We start from the raw sequence: 16,954 nt of genomic DNA on the forward strand, positions 1-16,954 counted from the left end.
AGCTTTCACTGGAGAAAAGCACATTTCCCACCACCTTACAGGCCAAGCTTTTAAACAAAGATTTCACACAATCTATTAGTGCTCAGAATGTGTGTTGGGGATCAGTCTCAGCTACCACACCAAATGTTAGCTCAAAATCTGTAAAATTGACTAGTGCACGGCCATTTTTGTGTTGTTTGAGGTCGGTTAGCCATGGTGGCCATCTTAAATGGGGTTGACTCTTATTGTTATTCACTTGTAGATGTGCATCCAGTGATTAATTTTTAAGAGTTTCATTAAAGTTGGTCCTTTGGATGCTGAGATATTTTTCTAACAGACAGATTAACAAACAATCATACAGATATACACGATTGCTCACCTTTTAAGCCAGAGGTTGATAATTATGAATCTGGAAATGAGCAAAACAAAAGCTCTTTAATCTCTTTAATTTACATTTTATTTATTTACATATTCTTCACTGAAGCACAGCTTCTCAGAAATAAAATGTGCAGCAGAAGATATAGATACAAACTACACAATGTAAAAAATTAAAATATTTATGATAATGATCTACTGGATCTTTTGGTATACATAAATACTGCATTATATGTAATGTACTTTACACACTTAAATCACTGATATTACATAAGTCTGTACAATTAAAAAGATATTTATCCATGTTTAAAAATAAGGGAGGGTTGGTAAATGTTCATTCTTTCATATTGTTTTTTTTTTTTTGTCTTTAAATCTTTGGTAGGAAAACTTTAAGAGGCTCGTTTTCATGCACTTTATCCAGGAAGCCGAGGTTGAAGTACGGGTACAGAGTCTCTGTGAAGGTCTCCCTGAAGGTGTACAGGTGTGTCATGCTCTCTGCGTTGTAAAAGGACACCAGGCCCCGCTTGTAGTCCAGATACACGCCGATCCGGGCCAGCGGCTCCTCCAAGGACAGCACGGTTGGAGGGGATGTCCCAGCCATGTACTGAATCCCATAAGACAGGGAGAGAGTCCAGAAGCCATTGGCCGGAAGGGCTTTGATGACTCCCTTTCTGGACACCGACTCCCGGGCCACCCCCACCGTCCAGACTGTGCTGCTGTAGACTTCGATCTCCCAGTAGTGTCGCCCGTGAGTGAAGCCCTGGCTCCCAAGGAGCGACAGGGCTGCGTTGAACCTGTTGGGGTTGTCCTCCACGGTGTGGTTAAAGGTCTGGTAGCGGACACAGGTGAGGGAGGAGCTCAGGCTGAGCCAGGGGTTGGCTGTGCTGGAGTTAAAGGTGATGGCTGCTGGAACTAAACAAAGAGAGGTGGGAAAAATTCATGTCCTGTGGATAAACATGAGGCAGCAATACCTGGTATGTACCAGGTACATACCCAGTACTTACCAGGCTTTATTTTTTATTGCTACTAAATGTGTTTCTCTAGTAAGTCTGCAGTCAACATGTTGCATCCAATACCTGGATAAAGGCTTCCCTTCATAGATTTCCACACTCTGTACTGCAGAGGCCCTGCGAAGCGCCCCTCACACAGACTCGGTGGCGTGAACGCTGGTTTCTCAAACTTCAGAGAAGGTCTGCCAACAAAAGCCAAGTCAAACAGTAAAGAGTCAACCATTAAAGGAAGACGGAGAACAACAATAGATCCTTTCAAGGTCAAGAGAGTTTCCCAAACTCACCTTTGGAGCAAGACTTTGATGCTCTGAAAACGAGACCCAGAAATAAACACAGGAAGAGACACACACACGGAGGGTTAATTAGTTTTGTTGGATTCAAGAGAAGTGAAATCTTTTTCCACATTACTTCAACGTCTGAGCTCATGCTATCCCACCCTGTGGGATCTTTTTGTGGCCGGGGGAAAGTCCCACAGCTGAGGCCAGAGACAGAATGGCAACGTGCCTGAGTTTAAGTCCCTATTCTCAATATGAGGGAGGGAGATTAGTGACCTACATCCTGTCTGAGCTCACCAAGAGGAAGAGGCCTTTGTTTAGTAGAAAACAAGCAGCTGTGTTGACATTGCCAATGAGTTTAACACACATTATGATGCAATCAAAATAATTATGACCTCTAAGAATAGCACAGAAACTTGAAAACCAAAGTAGCGACACCCTGCTCAGTTATTTAGGAGCCTGTTGGCATAAATATGCTTATATGCAAATTCCAAAGAAGTGAAAAAGTTTCAAAAACTTTAAGAGCTCAGCATTTCTCCTTGTAATCTTCCTTTCAGCTGACTCATCCTGCTGTTAGTAATTTCCAGATGAATCGTAGTGCATCAGTTTCATATTAGCTGAACTCACCCGGAGCAGAGTGAACGGGTCCTGCTCTCGGAGTTTGTCCTCGATCTCGTTCACGGCCCTCTGCAGGCGGGAGATCTCCACGCACAGCAGGGCCTTGTGCTCGTCCAGGCGGATCAGCTCCCTCCGCTCCTCCGTCTTCAGCTTCACCTGCAGCAGCTTCTCCTCCTGGTACAGGAACTGGTGCAGGTCGCTGAACTGGGCCTCGATGCGCTGCTTCAGATCTGCCGTGTGCACCTGAGAGGGTTGGAGATGATTGGAATGGGACATTTTTTTACATTCTACAAGCTGAGCAGCTCACAAGCAGCTCAGGGTGGAATAAAGCAGCTGTGTTTTATTCATATAAACCATAAAAGTGTGCGTGTTGGTGTCGATGCGATAGCGCTCGTCATCTCACCTTGAGCTTTTTAACTTCATCTTCAGCTTCCCTGTCACATTGCAGAGCTGTGTTGAGCTCAGCATTTAAGGAATCCATCGAGCTGTTTAGAAATCCCTGCCGGGGCAGAAACACATTATTTGCCCATGACTCACTTCAAACACAGTGACACAGCTACTTTTATCAGTTGCAGGGTGAAAAAAACAATAGATGGATCAAGAAACTGCAAAATTCAGTGCTCATGCAGGAAATGTACCTCTTACAATCCAAACTTTAGACTAGATGCAGGAAATGATTGTGTTCCATGATGCACAGCTCAAAGTTGAAACACTTGATTAGAGCTAAACTCACCCTGTATTTCTGCTCAGCCTCCTGGACGCACATCATTGTATGGTTTCTGTGTTCCTGGGACACGCCACACACCAGACACACCAGCTCCTGGTCCTCCTCGCAGTACAGCTTCAGCTCCTCCCTGTGTCGGCTGCAGCACGGTACCGGAGCAGGGGCCGTCTCTGGCCCCCCGGCGTTTGACAGGCAGCCTCCGCTCCCGCTCTCCTCCAGACCCTGGCAGTAACTCTCCACTATGTTGGCGACAATGCGGTTGGGCCGGTAGCTCTGCCCAGGGTACACCTTCCTGCACTGAGGGCAGGAGCCCGTGCCCCCCTGCCCGGGGCCTCGGGGGCCTGCCCAGTAACCCTCAATGCAACCTTTACAAAACGTGTGATCGCACGGCAAGGAAACGGGCAGCTTGAAGAGATCCAAGCAGATGGAGCAGGTCAGATCTCTGCTGATTCTGTTAGCAGAGCTTTTGGCCACTTGTCCAGCTTTGGGAGGTGGTCGCTGCTTTTCCATTGCTGTCTGCACAGCAAACTCTCCTTCCTTAGGCTTCCAGTTCTTCTTTTCAGGCTTTATGCCCTGGTTGAATTTTTCCAAGTTCTGCAGATAGACTGACTGGATTTTCTTTACTTCTTTCTGGTTAGTGCTCATTCCTTCACCTTTGTTGTTTTGTCTTTGTTCTGGCTCTGCAGCTGGACTTCTGCGTCCTTCCTCTCCTGCAGAGTGGAGCCTCTCTCTCTTTGGCCTCCAGTCTTCCTGTTGACTGCTGGGGAAATGAAGGGGGTGGCGCAGAAGTAACCTCGGCCTCCGCAACAGATATCAAGGGAATCTCTGCAGCGCCCCCCTTTTTTCCCCCTCAGACGTCACGGAGTCGGGAAACGGAGGCAGACTGTAAAATATCCTCATTTCTTGGCGTGTTTGATTTGTGAAGTCTTTGTGGAAAGTTTGCCTCACTGAGCCCCTGATCTAATGAGGCATAAAAATGTTAATCTGTTTAGTGTGAGTTTTACAGTTGCGTGCCTGAAAAAGAGAGAGCAGCAAAAAATCTGTGACAGATAACAGATTTCTGCTTCTTGTTTTCATCAGGGATCTTTGCTCTCACTTCACCATAAACAAAATCATATAAAGCTGGATAATAAGAAGAGAGTTACTGTTGTAAAAACTTTACTGGAGCCAAGTCCTAAAAGTATCCTGTGATAAGTCAAAAGTCAAAATCTGTTGCTGGGACTGAATGGTTTGAAGGATGCAACAAGTTCTGATGCAGCAAATTTTGGAGTTACAAGACGTTGCATCAGGCTATCAAACTAAACACAGATGGTTGGCGCTTTCTTAACATAATCAAAGATCTCAGGAATAAAACGAAAGTCAGATTACATCAGTTTTGGCAATCTGACTCTGGACTTTTTCAGAATAATTCTCTTGTGTGTGTGGAAAGTTTTCTGATAGCGTTGCTTTGATGCAGAGGGACTTGGTTCTTCAACAAAAGGTTTTACTTCTAAGAAGGACCTAAAATTTTGCAAAACAACAATACTAGGATTTTTATTTGATCTTGCTCTGTTGTAACTGATAAATGTTCATAAAAAATTTTTTCAGCTTGGACTTTTAATTGATCATTTTGCTCCATTTGTTGTTCTGTCATTCTGCTGTTTTAGGACCTAGTTTTATGTCCGGGGTCTGCATCCCGCAGCTCTGGATAACATGAAATTACTGAAAACTAAAATTACTAATACTTCTACTCAACACAATAGAAAAGTCTAGTTTTAACAGTTTCTTTTTGTCCAGTTTTATGCAAATAAATGACTGAAGCGTCTGTGATAAAAAGATGCTCATAACAAAAGAGGAATAACGTTTTGATCAGTTTGGGCTCATAGTTTTTTCAATGATTCAGTGATTTTTTTTTTCTCAAAATCAGCAGATATTTAACCATTTTAACTTATCCGAGACAAATTGCTGAGGGGAAAAACTAAAAGCACAGTTCTGCACATATATCACAGGGATCTGGCATTCTACAAAAATAAATGTCAAGTCATTTTGCAAATAAGAAAAATTTTAAAACAGGTCTCTGCTTTTATTACATGAAAATGTCATATATATTAATCCAACAAGCGGATCAAATGTTTATGTTCACTCTAATGATTTATTATGATGCAAGTATGTGCTTTATTATTTCAAAGATACTTATATTACTTTTTCACAAATATACAGACATGATTCAGATGATTATGCACAGCTCAGTGTTCACATTTTATCAACAAGAGTTCGATAAAACATGTAAAACTACAAAAATGCTGATGACTTATTGCAGATTTTTATTTTTCAACTGTAAAAGCAACATTTTCTATTTGTAGTAGTTCTAAATATGGGGTAAATTTGGGGTTTAGTTACCCAAAACCATCATGTCTGCCTGTTTTATTGGTTGTTGTGAACAGCAGTGACATCTAGTGTTCAAACTGAAAACCAAGTTTTATTAGGACAAAAAGAGAAGTTCAGTAAAAAAAACATGGTTCAGGTTCAAGCTCATATTTCTGCTTCTTATATAGAAATTTCTAAAACAGCTGGCATTTATGCAGCTTGATTAGGTTTGTACAATAAACACATTTACTCTCTGAGAAATTAAAACAACAAAAATAAATAGTTTAACAAGAGAAAACAATAAAAATAATGTTAGAAGAATACCAAAGAACAAATTTATAATAAAAAACATTTAAAAATTGTGTGAGGAGTCTGTTTTGTTTCATGAAATGCTGTTTTTTTAAAGCATTACTTTGATTTTTTTCGGTGATTCGTTGTTGTTTTCATAAATTTTGTAAAGTAGTGCTCTCATTTGTTGTTTTTGTATATTCTGTATATTTATGTTACTGCTCACCACAGTGATACCGAAGGCAGGAGCGATACAGAGACAAAAATCAGGTCACATATGGAGTGTGTGTTGCATTAGTTATGATGTGCAGTGACTGGAAACAGCAGACAGGCAGTGAGGTATAAAACTTTTATCTGGTTTCTTCCGCGTGCACTGGGGATGTACACAGAGGGAAAAGAGTAAAACAAAGTAACACTGTGTAATTAACCTACCACCTTCTGTGGTTCTGAGTGAAACACGATGAACACAAGGAGGGGATTACAGCTTTTCAGTTAATTAAATCGTTAAGAGGTCTTTCCGTTATAATTTCTGTCATTCTCATGGGTGGAAAATCAGAGCGGGTGGGGCAGTGAGGGTAGATGAAGAGGTTACAGTCCGCTTCTTCAAGCTTGGTTTTCACAAAGGAAAGAGGTTGAGAGAAAGCTAAATAGTTTTTCCCCCAAAACCACACTGCAAGAATGGTGTAGTAGTTTGGCTTTTGCACCAAAATGTGAGTCCAAATGCTGCAGATTTATTCATGGCAGCAGTGAAGACAAAGAAGAAGAGGAAGAAGACTGCATGGAGGAGGATCAGTGCATTTCCTGGAATATATAAAACGTACAATAAAAGCTTTAGTACTGACAATATTCGGTGACAGACAGTGACTTAAGGGGAAAACCCTTCATTTTTAATAAAGCTAGAAAGGGTTCAGTTTTAAACACACACAGAGTTTTATTCCAGTGCAGCGTGGTTCACATGTATGTTTTCCACTCAAAAGGAAAACTACAACTCTTTGAAAGCTCTAAAGGATTTTTACCTAAATGGGCAAAGTCAGAAGTAATAATTTATAAACCCACTAATATTTGCTTCTCCCATTGTAATGATTCTGACCCTTTGAAAACTGTTTTAACTAGAAGCACCCAGAGAGCGCAAACCTCCACCGAGGCCACAGCGTGATTAAAAGAACAGTGCGATCCGGATCATAATCTGGATCAGCACCAAAACCTAATCCATCGTTTTTTGTTCCAACTCGAACATTTCCTGAAAGTTTCCTCCAAATCTGTTCATTAGTTTTTACCTGATCTTTGCTGACAGACAACAACTGGAAACAGAACCTCCTTGGCGGAGGAAACAGAAGGGTCACAACTTTTTAACATAGGGGTTACATGTGACCTTTGACCCTATGAGCCTTGAAATCATCACCTTTGACTCATGAGGTGTTCAGCTGTGGAGTTTAACATTCCTGTAATCCAGCTGCAGCGATAGAGCACGGGCTCAGCTGTGACTTTGACCTTTGACCTTCTAATCACTTGTACCATGTTTGAGGTTTCCTGAAGACAGACAGACAGACAAACAGACAGACAGATGCTACTGAAAAATTTCAAAATATCCGGGGGTAATTTTTGATAATATTTTTACATTTGACAACATATTTCATGCTGTTAGCAGAGTTAGTATTTTCCAGCTCAGGACCAGAAGTCTTTTCTCTCATCCCCTGATTTGAGAAAGAGATTCAAGCCTTCATTTCATCTAAACTAGATTATTTATAATCTTTTACTTTGGTATCAACCAGTCTCTGCTCTCCTCTCTGCAGCACGACTCCTGGCAGGCAAATGAAACCGCACCTCGCCTGTCTTGGTGTCTCTGCACCCGTCTAGAATAAATTTCAAGACCTTATTGTTTGTTTTCGTATCCTTTAACTGGGTTTGCACCTTTTCTCCTCTCCAGCCTTTTAACTTAGTGCACTCCTGACAGATCACTGCGGTCCGGGCAGCATGATGCTCCAGGATGTACTGAGGAACCGCTTAATGAGGATTTCTGCTGTAGCTGCACCCAAACTTAACTTTTAAACCAATTTAAAGTCTTATTTTCATTATTCAGCATTTAAATCAGACTGAGTTATGGTATCTTCTTTTCTTTTTCCACTATGTTTTATTGCGTTATACCTGTTCTTTACAGCACTTTAGTCAATGTGTTTTTAAATGTGCTTAGAAATATCTCTGACTTGCCTTTTATGTTACTATAAAACACACGCCGATATAAATCTTATTATTTGTGACAAAAACAGGGGACGCTCTGTGTGTGTCTGTCTGCGTGCAGCCATGCATGTGAGTGTTTGCGACAAATTCTGAACAAAATGAAACATTTATGAGAGCAGAGAGGAAATAAAAGAAAAGCCTCTGTGGACACACACACACACACACACACACACTGAACAGCACACACCTTCAATTAAACGCAGAGCTCGTGTGTAAAGGCACCTGGGATACTGGAGGCTAAAAATAACCCGAGCGTCTGCAGGAGAGACACGAACCTGCAGGAAGCACGAGGACAGAGTGTGGGTACTGAATTTATCCAGGGTTCTTATCAATAAAAAGGTTTTCTGGTGATCAAATCAAACGTTAAATTACGTAAATCTGAACAAACAGCTTTAGGAGAATCTAGCAAAGCCACAAATCTACAATCTACACAAATCTCATTGTCTGCTTTTAAAACTCTTCTTTAAACCCGCCTATTCTCCTTGGCTTTTAACAGTTTGTAAAGGGTTAATTCTATTTTATTTTTCTCTTGTATAGATTTTATAGTTTTATCTGATCTTGTGTCTCTTACTGTGTTTTGTGTCTTGTGTGAGTCGTGTTTTATTGTCGACTCTGTAGCCCTTCGGTCCGTTGTGGTGTTTTAAAGTGCTTTACGAATAAAGTTGGATTGGATTTAGTTTTTGGTTTGTCACATTTCAGGAAATTGTTTTTGGAGCATATCTATATAGTTAAATATTAGAATATTATTAACAGTTTGAGCTCTTTTTTCTCATTTCTTCACACATTTTAGTAAAATACACCCTTTAGGCACAATAAAACAAACAAAAAAAACTTTTATTTATCATTCCCCTTATGTCCAACATGTTTCTGCCTCTTGCTTTAAAGTTGGTCTTCTTTCCTTCTTTTTTTTATTTTTGTACGACTTTCATTGACTGTGCAATGATCCACTTTCAGAGTCAAAGATGAAATGTCAGTGTTTATTTTAGGAAGCTTCCTGCACTCGTATTCTTTTACCTTTTCCTGATAATGTGAAACCTCGAGTAGACGTCGGGATGTAATTTCATGTTTCAATGTCAAAACAAAAAGTGGTTGTTGGATTACAACTTCTGCTGTATATACTGTCCATGCATCCAGCTTTTAAACTTGTTTTTCTGGGTGCAGCAGTTCAATGAAATCATTTAAAAGCAATAGGCAAAACAATACCTGCAATAATCCTTTACAAAACACAACAACAAAGCCAGAAACACATAGATTTATTCTAAAACACAACTAAAGTCATTAGAATTATTGGAAACTGGAATGCAGCTACACAAAAATACACTGATTTTCAATAAGCACAACAACAAACTTTTTACAGGACAAGAAAAAAGAGCCAAAAAATGCAAATGCTAAGATTTATTGCAGAAAATACAACAAAATGACGGGAAACACAGCAATGGGCTTTTCACAAAAAAGACAAGAGATTAGAAAATGAAAAAAACAGGAAAATTCTACAAGAAAACAAAGCACATTTTTAAAGAATTGAAATTTTATTGTTTTTTTCTATATGTGTGTGTTGCTGGGGGGCTTTTTGTGTGTTTTCAAGGATCCTTTTAAATTAAGCACATGTAAATTTTAGTTAAAGTTGTGCTTTTTTTAGGTTTTTTTTTTTTTTTTTTACCGCAGACCCACTTAAAGGACATTTGACATGAATAAAATCAACACGTAGCACATTCTCTCTCATAGGAAGTCAACAACACAGTAAACTTTTTATCTAAATCAACCTAAAAGCTCCACATACGTATTATAGTTCTGAAGCTGTCTCTGTTGAGGAATTTATGATTATTATTTTAAAAATTAAAGTTGAAAGAGACACAATGAAACTCATTTGAACAAACTTAAAGAAAACTCTCTCTGGCTCGTTGTTATTTAATCTGGGCAGGATCACACAGTCATCTGTGATTCTTTTTAATTTCCTCAGAGAGCCACACTGTCTGAGTGTGGACTCTTCTCCGCAGGTTATAATCTGTCTGGTGCTTCTAATAACCTTTGTCGCCATGCAAACACCTGATCGCCCATCCCTCTGCTGCTCTTCACTTGTTGAGATCAGCTCACTTTCTGCTGAACGTCACAACTCTCCTGCAGAATCCCAGACAGCATCGCCTGTCTTCAGGTTTGAGCCTCCATCCTGCTTTTAACGCCAGATGATTGCAGCTTTATGGTGTTTGTCCTCAGCTCGGCGTGTGAACGCAGGACGCTGAGCAGCTCTGCTCCTCCTTTAAATACCTCCCGGATTTCTGTCTGTGCAGAAAGCTGCTGCTGCTGATCACTGAGGGTCTTCTCAGGAGCGCAGGAGGAGGACTGAAGTGACTTTTCTTCAAAGCGGCGACTGAAATCCAGACACAATGCAGGTACAGTAATTACTAACCCATGATTTAATTTGAACACTACTGAACAAGATTCAGCCAGTTATTCATGTAAGCTTTGTTTTCTTTAATTTATCTACAGGAAACTAATTGCTTAAAATGATTCTACGAGGGGAAAACCTTCAATTTAGTGTGATGTGTGCTTTGTGACAATCCGTGATGAAAAGTGCTTTCACTCAAAATAAAAGTTAAAAGTTGCAAGTTAAATTCCTGCGCTGGAAATATAGTCCTGGAACCAGACGTGATAAATGTAGAGCAAAAACTACACATCCTGATGCATTTAATTTGAGCACAAGTATCTTAAATCAGGCTAAAATTCTATATTATTACTCCAACACAAGTGATAATATCTTATAAATCTGGCTGTTTATGTCAGTCAGTGCAGATAAAGCAAAGCCCTGTAGCAAAATGATAATAAGGCAAGTACAAATAATGCAAAAACGATGGGCTGTAAAGACAGCACAACTAATAATCTGGATTAAGGCGGTGAGCTTTTCAATAGTGGCATATGTGCAAAACGGAAACATATGTGAAGATCCGTGGAGGTTGGTTTCCCGCAGAGTTCGTGACTCAGTTCAGATGATCACACGGAGCATCGCACCGTACAGCACATGCTTTCTTGTCTCTTAATAATGCAACATCTTCAAATCAAATTAGGTCTGTCGCTTTCAAATCAAAGCTTTTTAGGATGTAGTTGCAGCAACATTGTTGGGTGGGACAGTTTTGTCTCTTTGCAAACCAATCAGATGAATCCATGCTGCATATACTGTATGAATGTATGAGACTTCTTTATGCACTCAGATGGGAGTTCATGCATTTTTTAAGCTCTAATTGTCTGCATAGTTGCATGTTTGTGGAGGTGCCTATCTGGTACCTTTTATTTGAATTTGGAAGGTTTATCAAGTATCACTTAGTCATCATCCACACAGTCGGGAGGGTCATTATACACCTCAGCGTGGCAGCTGTAACTCTGATCTTTTATTGATGCAGTTTTAAGGAGTGTGAATTATTGAGCAACATTCTGGATGCCGCACGCTCGTCGAATTCAAACGGGGTACGAAAGGGACTGAGATGCTCCCCAAACTGTAGCTTTGTCTGAGTTTGCTCCTCGGCAAGATGTTCATCTCAAACCAAAGAAAAAGGCTGATTAAAGAGCAGAGGCAAAGGAAACGTAAAAAGCACAGGTAAAGATCCTGGTTGTGAATAAAACTAAAAAAGAAGGAGAAAATTGTCTCCTTCTTTACGTGTAAAGTTATAAAATCGGAGCAAATATTTGTGCTTGGACCAGAAACTTAAATTTCAGCAATCATTTCTTGTTATCATCATCTAAGACAAATCAAACATGACAACACTAACTTTAATCACGTACCAAATAATACATTTCTTCAATCAGAGGATCTTAAAACATCCAGACATTAAAAGAAAGGGGGATGAGGGAAACAACCAACTGTAGAACAGGAGAATTTACTTTCTTCTCTTGTTTTCTGTCTGCACGTTGCGTCTTCAGGGTTTCTTTCTGTCTGTCTCAGAGGGTAACGTCTTTCCGTCTCCTTCAGGCAGAAAAGAAGGCCGTGGATGGTGATCTGCTCCCCGATGCCAACGGCAAAGATCCAAACCCAGGAGGACAGATGGAGGGCTCCAAATGGCAGAGACCACGGCTCACACGCAAATCGCTGATGAAGTGCTGCCTCGTCAAGTGGATCATCGCCAGCACGACACAACAAGGGCCAGGTAGATGCACAATGAAGGACAGATTAATGCAGATTAACAACACAGAGTATAGAGTCAGAGCAGAGCAGGAAACAGCCGAAGTGACTGAAAATAGGTCAACAGTGGCAACAGACATGGAATAAACTGCTTGGGATCGAGAAGTCGGAAAGCTTTTTATGTACTGATGTTCAGATTTGTTAAATAAATAAAAACACAAGTTAGGTTGAAACTGTAAACTTAGCGGTCTAGGAGACATTTTGCGAAAGCTGCTTGTCTCAACGCAGAGCCCTGACTTTATGGCGCTCCACCACCCTGCTTGATCCCTGATGTATTCATATTTATTCTCGTTCTTTCTCTTTTCTTTCATGTTTAGAAGCAGATTCACTCTCATATTTCCACTTAAATGTCTTATCCTCAATTCTACGCTTGTCCGATTTGACCATATTTGTTTACCTACACAGTCTACAGCCAGCCTAAAGTAGGTCAATTATGTGAGTCTAGCTTCCGACAGCCAAGTGCTTTGTTTTCATTGAGGGTGGACCTGCATTTCAGAATTGCATATCAAAATATCAGGACAACTACTGGGGTAAACTCGTTCAAACTGCACCATTTCATATTATTCAGAATAATCTTTGTTATGTTTGATTTAATAGTCTGCGATGCAACGAGTACCTTCAGATTTTTATCATCTTCTTTTAATGTTTACAGTGATAACATCTGTCTGCTGACATCCAGTGTAGTTAATCTGTCAGGAAATGAACCATTAAACTCTGCTGAGCTCATTTTTTCTCACTATTTACTCTCCTTTTATTCACCGTTCTATTCTTTAAACACATACTGACATTCTGCTTTTTTTTCAATACTTAAACAATAACGTATCATGTGTTGTATGTTTAAACAACACTATTAAAGTGGGGTCAGAGTTTTTTTTAAATTTATCTAAATTATTGGGCAAACCCTTCTTTGGAGACATGCAGATGGACCAGTTTTACTTTTTTGTTTTGTTTTTTGCAGCAGATGGAGCTAAATCACTAAAGCTCAAAAATCTCCCATCCTTTTTTTTCTGGACAGATATGGAAAAAATGTCTTAGTATTTGACCATATTCCCTCCACTCTGCAACACCTTCATCACCATCTAGTGGTGTGTTCATGTCACAGTTCAGCAATCTGTCTAAAACCGATGGTTCTCTGCACTAACCTGTTCAGGTGTGCACCCTCTGCTCGGTTGTAAGTTTATTTTGAACAGATTTTATCTATTCATCTGTTTTCTTTACCTGCTTCTCCTCCAAATCCTAAAGCGGCGAGTTATTAACATCAGGAATGCAAGCAAATCATGAACGTGTGATTCGTGCTGAAGAGTTGATAATGGTGCACATAAAAGGCTGAAACCATACTTGACAAGGTGTCTCATTCAGAAGTTGCAGGTTTGTTCATTTTAAATGAAAGTGTTTAGCTTAAAAGTGCTATTTGAGAGTGCTTTTGTATTTTAGTTCATATGTTATTAAATTGCTGAACTGATCACAGCCTAATGTATTTGCGGTGCAACATTCAAGGTCCTATTAAAACTGCCGTTTGCAGAAAAAGCTGAATATTATTCTCTTCCTTCAGCAGCATGCTAACAGAGATTAAAACTACTGATTAAAGCTACTTAATCTTTTGAAGATGAGTCAAATATTATTCAGTGAAGGTGATATAATTATTAATATATCATTAATAGCTTTCGGTGTTTACAAAATTTAAATGAACTGTGCCCACTTAGAGACTGTGCAGTTTAAATCTGATGAAAGTGAGCGAGCACAAGGCCTCTTCTGAAAATAAATTTCTTGTGAAAAAAGTAAAAAAGCCAGGAAGTCAGAACTTGAGCCGTATTCAGTCAGATAGTGAGGAGACGTTTCTTCCTGTGATGGATAGATTATCAGAGTTTCTCCTTGCAGTCATTAAATTCTGATGATGAGGCTGAAGAATGCACCGCCTGCATCTCTGCATGCTAAAGCCACCTCACTCCTGCCGTCTGTATTTAACAGAAGAATAGATCAGCACTTAAGGTGCATTAAACAGCACAATGTTGCATTATTTTTATGGCTTGTAGGCTACCACAGAAGATAACGCAGCATGTTCTTAGTGCATATCCTCCTTGCACAGATAAACTTACCTTGAAATTGGCGCTATAAAGAGAAGAGCTGCATGCAACAAATGGTTGCTGCAATTTTTTTAGCTGGAGATGAAGGTAAGTTAAGGCAAAAAAAGATCAAATGATAGTTAGGTTTGTGCAAGATGTGTGCACTAAACTGTTCAATCTTAAAAGGACTGCTTTGGCTTTATTTTGTTAAAGGCAAACGTTTCCTTGTCAAAGAACGACAAATAAAATGCATTTTTAAGTTCTTTTGCTGGAGAATTATGTTTAAGTTGTGTATTCTGTACAGTTATGTCAGATTTCACCCCCAGAAATCTTCCTGTACAGTTTCAAATGAAGACGCACAATTTCAGCACCACCTTTGGGACTTTCTACACCTGTAGTACTGATACTTCTTTGTGTTTTTAGTAGTTCATTGTGTGTCTCAGCACCAGAAGTACCAGCTGACTGACCAATGCATCTAAAATTTCTGACCCTTCATAAAAGCGCACACGTGGCCCACTTTGCCTGTTCCCAGACTAATATTTTAACTCTTGATGATTGATTAGCTTTCCACTCCCCGATACTTAAACCGAGTCCATTATGTTCTGCCGACTCATCAACTGTGAACTGTGCTCACGTTCTGTTTTACTTTCACTGCCTTCCAAATCAGGCTGAACAGAAGCACAAATTAAAGCTTTTACCCCGTTTGCAACATGGGTGGAAATTATACCAGCTCTGCTACAGCCTTGAAAAAAAAAAAGCTGCTTTTCCAGTCACAGCGGTCTCGTCGCCGGTCAAGTCTGATTAAAACCATTCGACTCGTTTGGTGTAAGTATCAGTGACCAAGTCTGGAGATACAACAGGGGGCAGAGCAGACTCATTTACGCTAAGTGCTGCTCATATCCCAGCCATCAGCAGATGTGGATCAATGCCTGGTTTTACAGTTTTGCGATGCTGAAACGACTGCTCTTTAAAAAGACAGATCTGACTATTAGTATTAGTACTGTTCGCCCATTAGTGAAGAAATTCCTTCAGTTAAAACCTTCCACCCTCAAATGTAACGACACACGGTGCTCAGGAGGGAAGTGGAGTTCATCTAACGTGAACCAGGATGTAAAATGGTGCTGCTTAGATGGATTGCTTGCAAGTGCAGGTAACTTTGGATTACGTGAAGGAAAAACTTGTTTACTTAACAGGGGATGCTTTGCACTCACGCTCTTATCTTTTCTTCCCCGGCTGCTCAGGCGGTTTAAGTCATAATTGCTGATGCTAGTGCAAACATCTGATGAATTAAAGGAGGCTGATGGGCGAAGAAGATGACAGACAGCAGGTGATGTTTGTAGCTCCCCTGTCAGAGTCAGCAGCTCAGAAGAAGAGAGACATCTGAGACGTTTTCACTGTTTTTATCTGAAAGAACTTTGGCAGAGGTGATATCTAATGCAAGTCAACAATGGGCTTAGAGGGCATGGAAATATTTGGCATTGCTGTTGTTGTCGGACTATTTATTGTTGTCCTCAAACAGTTTGGGATTTGGGAGCCTTTGTCTCTGGAAGGTAGGATAAAACTTGACTTTTTCTTGTTCTGTGAAGCCACGCAGCAGCATTATCTTATTATTAAACTGGTAAAGAATAGCCTTAATGTCAAAAATCTATTTTTTTTAAGATATTCAAGTTCACAGCAAAACTTTTGTGTAATTATTTACCCTCATTTCCTTGCAAAAAAGAAAAAGTCTTTTGTTAAACTCCTTCACTGTGATTTGCAAGATAGATTTGAAAAATAAATGTTTATGCATTTTAATATGCTCACTTTGTGTAAATGTTGTACAAAGCTGATTATTTGTAACATTCATGTGCATTTTTTCTTCCCCTCCCACTCCTGTATTTCATCTCTCTCTTGTCCCGTTCAAAATCTGTTCTTGTGACAAATTGTAAAGATGGTGAGTAAATTATTGGTCAAATTTCTTTCTTTCTTACTAGAAGTTCCAAGAAATACGTTCCCTTTAAACCTGTATGAATTTAAACTTGTAAAGTTTTGTTCTTTAAAAGCCAGCAGACTGTGTTGAACATGCTGTCAGATAATAACACTGAATGTGACACATACTGACCCATTTGAAATTAGTAATATCAGTATTTTTTTTTGTTTATGTCTATGTCTAAAATTTATACATTTTATTGAGAAACTGCCTTATATAAGCAATGCTGATCTGAAAAAAAGATTTAAAAAATAAACAAAAAAGAAACAAGACTGGTTAAATTACTCATATATTTAATTTTGTAAGTTTAAACCTGGTAGGGTGTATGACTAAAGTAAAATGAGACTAATTATGTACAGAAATGAGCAACAATCAGTGTTCAAAATGTGGGTTTTATCACAAATGATCTCAGAAAATTGCTATTTATTTTTCATTGTAAACTAAATTTATTTTAGAATACTGTATGAGTTGGGTGAATTACTTTGAATTGTGTGATGATATGATATGATATGATAAAAGATTTGATACAATAAGATACATAATATGGTATGATACCAAAACATATAATATAATATAATACAATATTCATTTTAATAATGTGATTCAAAACAGTATTTATTATATAATATGATACAACATGTATAGTGATTCAATATATACACTACAATATGATATAATTTAATATCATACAATACGATACTTTATAGGGTTAGGGTCTCTATTTTGGGGAACATGTTTTAGACTATGTGCTGTTCTATTATCCAGGGTTTAGGGGTTTAGGGCCTTTTGGCCCTGGGCTAGGGTTAGGGTCTCCTCAGTGTTGAAGGGGTTAGGGCCTTTTGGCCCTGGGCTAGGGTTAGGGTCTCCTCAGTGTTGAAGGGGTTAGGGCCTTTTGGCC

At 39.4% G+C, this 16,954-nt stretch overlaps 2 protein-coding genes across 4 annotated transcripts in view; one reads left to right on the plus strand and one right to left on the minus strand.

Moving 5' to 3' along the window:
• Positions 1–642: 642 nt before the first annotated feature.
• trim69 (tripartite motif containing 69) lies at positions 643–3,626 on the minus strand. The gene is made up of 6 exons (XM_017410540.3): positions 2,991–3,626; positions 2,661–2,756; positions 2,267–2,500; positions 1,649–1,671; positions 1,431–1,546; positions 643–1,266 (listed from the first exon to the last, which is right to left on the minus strand). Exons 1-6 carry the CDS (start codon positions 3,624–3,626, stop codon positions 722–724), a joined length of 1,650 nt encoding a protein of 549 aa, XP_017266029.1. The 3' UTR covers positions 643–721.
• Positions 3,627–9,501: 5,875 nt separating this feature from the next.
• The window catches only part of LOC108232571 (calsenilin), a 13,571-nt gene continuing 6,118 nt past the window's right edge, over positions 9,502–16,954 (plus strand). The window contains exons 1-4 of one of the 3 annotated variants that reach the window (XM_017410469.3): positions 9,502–10,005; positions 10,142–10,243; positions 11,815–11,989; positions 16,018–16,020. In XM_017410469.3, the coding sequence (XP_017265958.1) occupies positions 10,238–10,243; positions 11,815–11,989; positions 16,018–16,020 (184 nt within the window). In that variant the 5' untranslated portion in view covers positions 9,502–10,005; positions 10,142–10,237. Of the gene's footprint in view, positions 10,244–11,814; positions 11,990–16,017; positions 16,021–16,954 lie in introns of all 3 variants that reach the window. The other 2 variants (XM_025004702.2, XM_037979310.1) reach the window with 2 other exon arrangements.

This window comes from Kryptolebias marmoratus, linkage group LG14 (genome assembly GCF_001649575.2).
Source record: "Kryptolebias marmoratus isolate JLee-2015 linkage group LG14, ASM164957v2, whole genome shotgun sequence".
NCBI classification, from domain to species: Eukaryota; Metazoa; Chordata; class Actinopteri; order Cyprinodontiformes; family Rivulidae; genus Kryptolebias; species Kryptolebias marmoratus.